At 64.0% G+C, this 9212-nt stretch overlaps 1 protein-coding gene across 1 annotated transcript; it reads right to left on the bottom strand.

Moving 5' to 3' along the window:
- Nucleotides 1–156: 156 nt before the first annotated feature.
- Nucleotides 157–8498, bottom strand: NLRP6 (NLR family pyrin domain containing 6). The gene is made up of 8 exons (XM_032359929.1): nucleotides 8470–8498; nucleotides 7520–7872; nucleotides 7244–7282; nucleotides 5196–6954; nucleotides 4288–4380; nucleotides 3102–3272; nucleotides 2840–3007; nucleotides 157–2364 (listed from the first exon to the last, which is right to left on the bottom strand). The coding sequence occupies exons 1-8, from the start codon at nucleotides 8496–8498 to the stop codon at nucleotides 2226–2228; spliced, it is 2751 nt and encodes a 916-aa protein (XP_032215820.1). The 3' UTR covers nucleotides 157–2225.
- Between the last annotated feature and the right edge of the window lie 714 nt (nucleotides 8499–9212).

Below are 9212 nucleotides of genomic sequence, written 5' to 3' on the forward strand. Positions count from 1 at the left end.
GTCCTCCAGGAGCCGTCCCTCCCTTGGCTCTGGCCCCACCCTCTGACTCTCCCGGGCCTCTGCTCTCAGACTTGGTTCCCCACCTGCCCATGCGGTCACTCCAGCGCTGGGCCCTGGGCGCACGCCTTGCCGCTCTGCCCTGCCTGTGCTTTGACCACCGGGCTCAGCCAGAGACACTCCGAGTCAACATACCTCTTGGAACCAGCTCTACTTGCCACCTCCCCCAGTACGGGTGTAGGAAACGGCGGGGGACCAGCTGCTCAGGCCCCTGCTGGGCCCACACTCACTTCCACCCAGCGAGTCCCGAGTCCGTGGTTCTGCGCCGGCCAGGGCTTGCCGGCTCTCCCCATTGCCCACTGCAACCTCTGAGAACAAGTCGTCCTCTTGGGTAAACACAGCCCTCACCATGTGCTTCTCCTCTGCCCTCTATGGTCCTTGGTAACACTGGGCCACAGCCACCCCGAGACTGACCCGGTGGGACTGTGTCTTCGGCTCAGAAGCCTGCAGTGGTGCCCACCTCACGGGGAGGAGCCAGCATCCCTGAACTTGCCCTGACCCCCTGCGCTAGTGTCCGGCGCCCCACTAGCTTCCCTGCTGCTTCTGCAACAGCCCCGGCATGGACTGAATGTGTGCCCCCAAATCCATCAGCGGAAATCTAATCCCCAGTGTGACCGTATTTGGAAGTGGGGCCTTTGGGAGGTAATTAGGTCAAGAGCTGTCAGGAGTGGGATTAGCGACTTCACAGGAAAGGCCCAAGAGCTAGCTGGCTCCTTTTCTGCCATGTGACGAGACAGCAAGAGGACAGCCCTCTGCCACCAGGGAGAGGGCCCTCATCAGATGCCAGGATGACTGGCACCTTGGCCTTGGACGTCCCAGCCTCCAGCACGGCGAGAAATAAACCCTTCCCCAGTCCCCAGTGTGTGGTATTTTGTCTTGATAGAGGAGGGGCTAAGACCTTTGTACTTGGTTCTTGCTTTCCCTGGAGCAGGTTCCTTCAAGATGCTCTCAGGGCTTGGTGCTCACATCCCTCTGTTCTCCAATGCCCTGTCCTCCGTTAGACTTCCCCAGACCCCTGACCTTGTAACCCGAAAGCCTTGACTCCATTGTCTGCCTTTTGCACTACTTCATGTTCCCCCAAAGCACTGGTCGGCCCGTCTGTACATGTTTATTGTCTTTCTTCCTGTCAGGCTCGGGGATTTTTGTCTGTTTTGTGGAGTGAACGCTGGACTTGAGCTGATGGAGGGGACGTCCCCCCAGGAAGGGAAGGTGTTGACTCCGTGGTTCTCATCCACCCGGACTGAGGTCTGAGGAGCTGGTCGGGCCCGCCGTGTGCAGCAGAGACCCGAGCACCGGGGGGCTGAGTGCTGTGGCTCGGCTCCGGCATCACTCGGCTTCCTCTCCCGGGCGATGGGGAATAGAGCCCCCCTCATACAGGTGGGTTGGTGGCCAGAGAAAAGAGGTGAGCCCTTGTGAGGGTGCTTGACTATGTGCAACAGAAGCCGACAGAAGCAAATCCAAAGCGGAACATGTCACCCGTGTGTGGGGTGGGGGTAGGCGGCCTACCAACCCCGTGTCACCACAGCCCGCCCCCCGTCCCGGCGGCTGCTCCAGGCCTCGCCCTGGGCTCCATCCCCGAAGGCCTAGCCGTGAGCGGACACCTCTGCACTGGGACCACACAGCCCCAGCGACAGCGTCAAAGACCCGAATCCCTGGGGAGGAATGGCCACCTGCCCACGTTTGGTCAGGGTCAGCCCCCACATGGCCCCCGGGAGCAGGGCCAGAGTTGCACTGTGGGGCCCGAAGTGCGGGTGGGGGTGGGATCAGTGGTCTGTGCGGGACGCACCAGGTGCAGGCGGACCTGTGGCAGGCGCTCCAGGACTGGGGCGCTCAGTGCCATTGTTCTTGCTGGAGGCGTCGGCGGTGGGGGCGCGAGGGCCCAGGAGAGGCAGGTGGGTGGGGCAGCGGTGGGGGCTTGGGGGAGGAGGGGTCGCTGGCGTGGAGGACAGAGAGGTAACATGTGCCCAGGCTGTGGGGGGAGGGGCATGTCCCAGGACCTGTCCCCGACCAGGTAAGGGACCACGTGCGTCCTCACCTCCCATCTGCCTGCCCCCAGCAACTCAGGCTCAAAAGAGCTGCCCAGAGCTGACAGCAGTGTCCTCTTGCCCTTGGGATGAGGAAGTCCACTCCGTAGGGCTGACTTGAGCCCTCCCCCGGCCTTCAGGAACTCAGAGGGCACTGCTGCGTCCTGCGGGAGGCCTGGGGTGACCGTCCAGGGCTGGGTGGGTGATGACCAGGCCTGGCTTTGCTGTCTTCACTGCCTGAAGCTCCTTCAGGGACTGCTCGCTCAGCTGCACGGAGGTCAGCCTGTGGCCGCGCGCACAGAGCACAGGAGGGGGTAGGGTGGGGAAGTTGAGGCTAGGACTAGGGGGACCGTGACAGGCGGGGGGGAGGGGGGGCAGTGATGGTGCTGTTGGCCCAGGCAGTGCTGAAGGGACACAGTGACAGGAGGTGGTTACTCAGGGGCGTCAGAGGCTGGGGGAAGGGGCTTGGGCCCAGAGCCTTTTGGGGAGCAAAGGGTGTTGGGATCACTGGCCCAGAGTTGCCATGGGCCCCAGATGACACCTGGACATTTCAGTCTGGTAGAGCGGCTGAGGCCAAGGGCTGGGCAGGGCTTTGGAGCACGGCTGTTCAGGGGCTTGGTTTGAGAGTGGTTGCTGGGGGCGGGGGGCGGGGGGCAGGAGGGTTTCCCCTTCAGCATCCGGGAGAAGTCCCCAGGCACCCAGCCCAACCCATGGTTGAGAGGCTGAGTCCCCAGCACCTTTCCCGCCCCCGCCTCTACCTGAGGGTCTGTAGGCGGCATCCCGGGTGCTGGAGGACAGCACACAGATCGGTCACTGTGGGCTCTGATAGCTGGCAGTCACCGAGTTCCAGGGTCGTCAATGCTGGGCTCTGCCTGAGCACGCCGGTGAGGTACTGAAAGGCTTCCTGAAGGCCGGGCTGCCACACCCTTGGGGGAGGAGGAGCCTCAGGACGGCTGCAGACACCCCCCTCCCTGGCCCACAACCTGTCCCACCCGTGGCCTCTCCCAGGCCAGGTCTCACCGGAGCTTCTGCACCCGGCACTGCGGCCAGGCCAGGCCCTCACTCAGCACCCGCAGGCCTGCCTCGCTGAGCCGGTTGTGGAGAAGGCCTAGCTCCCTCAGGGCGGGGGCCTTCCTCAGGGCCTCGGAGAGGTCTCGGCAGATGGAGTCCGGCAGTCTGCAGTGGCACAGCCTGTGGGCAAGAGGCACGTAGGTCTGGCTTCAGGCCCCTTGGCTGCTTGGCTATAGCCCACTGCGCAAACTGGCCACTCCTGTGTGGGGGTGGGGGTGGGGAGGGGGAGGTTCAGTCCAGGACGGGCTGGCTCGGCCGGAGCAGAGATCTGTCCTTTGTCTCCGCATGTGTGCCTGGGGCGCCAGGGCCATCCGAGCGAGGGCCGGCCTGCACACCTCTCCCTTACGGCACAATTCTCTCCCAGCATCTGAAGAGCCCGTTTAGATCTTACTGCCATGTGTTTAATTGCGTCGCCGCCCGTTGAGTTTAGGGGGGCCGTGGTTTATGCAGTTAGCCAGTCCCCAGCAATCAAGCGGTTGGCTTGTTTCTACTTCGCTGCCTTTAGAAACAATGCTGTGATGAACCTTTTCATGCACTGAGTTTAGGTAGGCCAAGCTTGCTGATCACTGCCCTCTGTTTCTTCCCAGGTTGCTGGAGTACCCTCCCACCAGGCCAGCCATGTCACCATGCCCCACTACTAGCTGCCTGCTGAGGCAAGACCTACTGGCTCAGTTTCACAGGGGTGGAAACGAGCTCAGACAGACTGGCTTGCCCAAGGGCTCGGCGGCAGGCAGCCGGGACTCAAAGCCTGTGGCCCGAGTACTTCCCTCCGCTGCCTGGGAGAGTTCAGACGGGCTGCCCAGGAACCCCTCTTTCTAGTAGCTCCTCGCAGCCTTTCTTTGGAAGGAAAATACATTCTGTTCTTCCTTATCCCTCCCCCAGAATGCAAAGCTGCACCACGCTTTCCACTCAACCTGCGGCCAAAGCCTCCTTCCTCATGACCACCAAAGCTGGTGAGGGAGCCCCGATCCGCACCCCCCCTCCTTCCCCGTCCTGAGTGGGCACAGCCTGTTGACCCCATCCCGGGACACCAGAGTCCCCTTGGCCATTTCCAGCCAGGGCTACATCTCTGTCCCTGCCCAGACTATCCTGCTTTGCATCCCTTCCAGGGGAGGGTGGGGGCTCGGTCACTCACGTCAGGCTGTGCAGACCACAGTGTTGGTCAGTCATGGCCTCGAAGAGTGTACGTAGTGGAGAGGCCTGGGGTTTTCTCGCGGTGGCTTGTGAACTGGTGGGAGAGAGACCAAGGTGAAGACCGCCTGTCGCCTCCCAGTCCCTCCCTCCTTCCTGTGGTCCTGAGGTGTCAGAGCTGCCTCTGTCCTTAGCCCCAAACTTAGCCGGGACCCCTCCACCCTCTTCACTCCAAACCCAGAGGGAAGCTGCTCCTCTGGGGCCTCACGCGCCTCCCTGCTGAAGTGGCCTCTGTGAGTCCGGCCTGTGCGTGTGGGGTGTCGCTGTCATTCCGAGATGGGTTGGTCATTGCACCTGCGGCGGGCGTCCCCAGCCCCAGCCCCTGCCAACACCCCGACAGTCATTACGTCAATAGATGCTGAGCTCTGGGTTGAGTGCCGGGTTGGAGCTAAGACGATTTGCCCTGAAGGAGCTGAGGGTCTGGTGAGGGGGATAGACATGGGCAGAAGTCATGCATACAGTGGTCTATGGGGTACTTCTGGGGACAAAGGGGTCCCAGGCCAGCTGGGGGAGCCTGCCAGAGCACTGACGACAGGCAGCAAACAGTGTTCTGCGTGGAGGGAACAGCAGGTACAAAGCTCAGGGCACAGCTGGCATAGTGCATTCCAGAACTTATTAGAAAGCTGGACCACAGCCACATGGCCATGGTAAGAGGTTTGTCTCTGAGGGGACCGGCTGGGAGTTGGTATGGCAAGGGCCCCTCCGGAGGGAGATGGACAGATGGACATCGGAGGCTTCCTTGAGAGGGCTCGAGCTCCTCCTTGGGGGAACAGGCCTCTGGGCGTGGGCGGCCTCCCCCTGCGCAGATGGACGCAGGGCGCACAACCCCCCACCCAGGGTCTGTGGACTCACGAGCTGCCGCTGAGGCTGCCATGCAGTCGCTTTATCAGGCTCTTCTTCTTCTTCTCCTGCGGGGGGACCAGCGCACAGCTAACCAGCCGCAGGGCCTGCCCGGCTGGGCAACTCCTCACGCAGTAGCTCAGGACCAGCAGATCCAGGCGGCTGAAGCGCACTCGCTCCAGCAGGAGCTCCGGCCAGCCGCGCAGCGCCTGGTGCACAAAGGTGCTCTCCTGCGTCTCGTACAGGCAGTACAGGAGCTCTAGCGCGTAGCTGAGCTCGCCCTCCTCCTCCTCTTCTGGCTCCTCGGAGCCTTCCGGAGCTTCCGTCTCTTCAGTCCCCTCGGGAGCCGCCCTCGGGTGACCCTGGCCCTGTTCCTGCACCCAGCGCAGGACATCCTGCTTCACGCGCTTGGAAACCATGCCGCCGCAGCCGAAGTGGCGCTCGATGTCACGCAGCCGCTCCGCGTTCAGCAGCCCGAAGAGGAAGCGCATGGTGAGCGTGAGGTGGCCGCGCAGCTCGGTGTCCCCCTGCAGAAGCGCCCCTATGCCGTCAGCTGGTGCCTCGAGAGCCTTCTCATGCTCCAGCAGGTAGGATAGCGCTGCGAAGAATTCCTGGAAGCTCTGGTCCATGAACTGGTAGGTGACCTCTGTCTCCAGCACGCCTGGCAGTTCTTTCTTGCTGAGAAACAGCGTCTGCACTTTAGAGCCACGAAGTTCCAGTCGTTCCAGATCCTTCTCAGGGAACTGCGCCCTGTGCCGGAGGGTACCTTCACGGGCCAGGCGGCCCAGTTTCCGCAGCTCTTCCTGCATCTGGCGGCCGTCCGCGGCAGGCGCCGAGCTCAGGACGCTGGTGATGAAGAGCAGGTACACGGACGTGGTGGTCTTGGAGGTACGCGACAGGTCCTGGTGGAGCTGGAGCTGCTGGCGCAGGACGGTGCACACGATCCAGCACACGAAGGGCACGAAGCACAGCGCGAACAGAGTCTCGTTCTCCTTCACGAAGCGGTAGGCGCGCTCCGCCATCCGTTCGTCCCGAAAAAACTTGTGGAAGTACTTCTTCTTGTCCTTGTCGGAGAAGCCGCGCACCTCCGCGCACTGCGGGGAGCACAGGCGGCCCTGCAGCCTCCCGGGGGCGGTGGCGCGCGCGGTCACCAGCAGGCGGGCTCCGGGCAGCAGCGTCTTGCTCATCAGGCCGTCCAGCACGCGCGCGCCGTCCGCCTCCTCGAAGGGGTCTGTGCAGGGCGCGGCGTCGGCGGGTCCCGGCGGCAGCTCGTCCGCGCCGTCCAGGATGAAGAGCAGCCGCTCGGAGCGAGCGAGCATCTGGCGCACGGGCGCGCTGCGGTGGGGGCACTGGTCGAGGACCAGGCGGGCCAGGCTGCACGGGCCCGGTCGCTCCAGCAGCTCGCGGCAGGGCAAGAAGAAGGCGAAGTCTACCTGGTCGTGGTACAGCTTGCCCACCGCCCAGTCGTACAGGATCTTCTTGGCAGCCATGGTTTTGCCAATGCCCGCCGGGCCCTGCAGCACGACCGTCAGAGGCCGCTGACCCTCTTCGTCGCGGCCGAACAGGCGGTTGAAGGTGTGGGTGTCCGAGCGCCGAGCGCGCTCGGGCTCCGGCTCCTCCGCGAGCCCCGGAGCCTCGTCCACCAGCGCGGCGCTCTCGCGCGCGATCAGCAGTTTGGTGAAGCGCTTGTTGATCTTCACCGAGCGGGCGTTCCTCTCCTTTACCTTGGCGTGCTGCTGCAGGACGTGCTCTCTGTACTTCTTCTTGAACTCTGGCGGGGGCGGGAGGGGGGCGGAGGGGGTGTCAAGGGAACGGGGGGAGGACTTGGACGGGAGCCGCGTCCCTGGACCCTCCCGGCCCCTTCCCCAGCCCGCTAGGTTCAGGTCTGTTTCCCGGGCCGCACCCCCAGCCCCTCCGCCCAGCCACCCTCCCGCACACCCTCCCCCAGCTGCCCCGGACGCTCGTGCTGCAGACCTGAGGGTCACCGTACCCTCCCCCACCCCCACCCCCACCCCCGCCCCCACGGCTTGGGGCGGGTGCTTCGCACGAGACAGACTTACCCGACAGGGAGAGCAGTGCGGAGGAGCCGGGGCTAAACCCTGGAAGGGAGACCTGCAGTGAGGCCCAGCCGAACGCGCAGGGGCGGGGCGGGGCGGGGGCCGCAAGAGGGAGTTGGGGGCCCCCTTGGGAGCGCCCAGGACCCGAGCCCCGAGAATCAGCCCTGGTGGGGCTGTGCATGGGGAAGCGGGAAGGATGGTTGCGCGAGGCCTAGACTCTGTCCGGGCGGAAGGGAACAGAGAGGCAGGGACCCCGGCGACCCCCGAGCCCGCGCTCACACTGCAGCCGCTGCTCCTTGAGTCGCGCAGCCACGTCGCGCACATCCGCCCTCTTCAGGGTCTTTCGGGCCACGTCCAGGGCAGGCTCCGGCCCGTAGAACTGGATCATCTGCTCCGCGAGGTCCACGGCGTCGGCGCGCTCCAGCCGCCCCCACGGGATGCTGCGGCCGTCCAGGGCTGCGTCCCGCAGCTTGTGGCGGAAGCGCTTCAGCTGCTCCTGGCTCAGGTCCTCGAGCGCGGCCTGGAGTAGGTCTCGCGCCTTGGCCGCGTGGGCCTCCGTGCTGGGGGCAGGCGGGCGGTGGCGGTCAACACGCGTGTGGTTGCGGGACCCCGGCCCTGCCCCGCCTCCCACCCTACCCGACCCCGGGGTGCACGACGGTCAGCGGCTCCCACGAGGCCCCGTTGCTCCAAGGAACACTGGCGGGAGGAGAGGCATGGAGCGGGGAGCGGGGCTTTGCTCCCAGGCTTTGCCGCCTGGTGGTGAGTGGGTACCCCCCCTCCCCCAAGGCCCTGGCCACCGCTGACCCCAGCGCGAGGGGCGCCTTCCCGCTTGTTGTGTCCCTGCCAAGCGGGGGCAGGCCAGGTCAAAAGCCCAAGATGCTACCAGAGCCTGCACTCTCCCCTTCCTCCTTCCCTCTCTGGGAGCCTCCTACAGAGCCAGGCTGGCCTCAGTGGAGAGCCAGACTGTGCCCCACAGGTCCCTGTGACACTCATCTCACTGCGCCCTTTGGTGGGGCCCAGGCTGGGGGGGCCTCACACCAGGGCCTGAGTCTGAGCCCCTGGTAGGGAAGAGAGCCCCTGATGCCTTCTGTGCAGATGGAGTCCCTAGAGTTCTGAGCTTGGGGCATGTTGGGGAAAGGGCGTGGATGAGGCGTGTGAAGCCCCAGGGAGACAGCAGCCTGATGCCTTAGAGGGCTTCCCAAGCGACCATCCCGAAAGCCAGCACTCACCCGGAGCGGAGGGCCTCTGGTTGGTCCATGGAGTCTGGCACCTAGGAGGAGCGCTTTGGGGCAGACGCAAGGATCAGAAAGGCTCCTCTCCCCAGGTTGACGGAAGCCAAGTTCTAGGGGATTTGCCCAACTCCATCCATGCCCGAGCCCCAAGGGCTGTAGCTCAGCCGGCACTGAGATGTTGGTTCAGCAGTCACCAGGCTCCCGAACTCAGGAACCTGGGCATGTGCACACAATCACCCTTTAAGAGTTTTGCTGGGTGACCTTTGATTTTTGTCTAATCTTTCTCCCCCAGTACTGTACTCTGAAAACCTACAGGGCGTGGCAGCACGGGAGAGCCGCGAGCAGGTGTCAGCAGGGCAGGGAAGACAGTGGCTGGCTCCGAACTAGACCTTCAACTTTGGGGCCTCAACATAGGTGACACTCTGAAGGTAGCAGGGAAGAAGGGCTTCTTGGGCCGAGGGGACACCAGGGCTCGTACGGTAGTACCAGGGAAAGGAGACTGTCACGTGGGCCAGGGAAGAGCTCTGTAGCTTCCCAGGTCTGGCGTGAGCAGTGGATGGGGAGAGGTGGGGAGGTGAGGCGTGTGTGAGACTGATGTGCAGCCACGTGTGACCAAATGAATGTGGGGTTCTCCTGGACAGCGTCTGCCTGCATGAAGCATGTGTGTTTGTGTGTGTGTGTGCATCTATGTGACCACCGTGTTTGTGTGAGTGCACCTGTAGTTGGTGACATAGTTGGCA

This window comes from Mustela erminea, chromosome 9 (assembly GCF_009829155.1).
Source record: "Mustela erminea isolate mMusErm1 chromosome 9, mMusErm1.Pri, whole genome shotgun sequence".
Classification (NCBI taxonomy): Eukaryota; Metazoa; Chordata; class Mammalia; order Carnivora; family Mustelidae; genus Mustela; species Mustela erminea.

Coding starts and splice junctions, on each gene's coding strand:
- NLRP6 (XM_032359929.1), bottom strand. CDS start 8,498: ATGGACCAACCAGAGGCCCTCCGCTCCGG. Junction 7,283..7,519: donor CAAGGAGCAGCGGCTGCAGT/GTGAGCGCGGGC, acceptor TCTCCCTTCCAG/GGTTTAGCCCCGGCTCCTCC. Junction 2,365..2,839: donor TGCCGCCTACAGACCCTCAG/GTAGAGGCGGGG, acceptor GCGCGGCCACAG/GCTGACCTCCGTGCAGCTGA.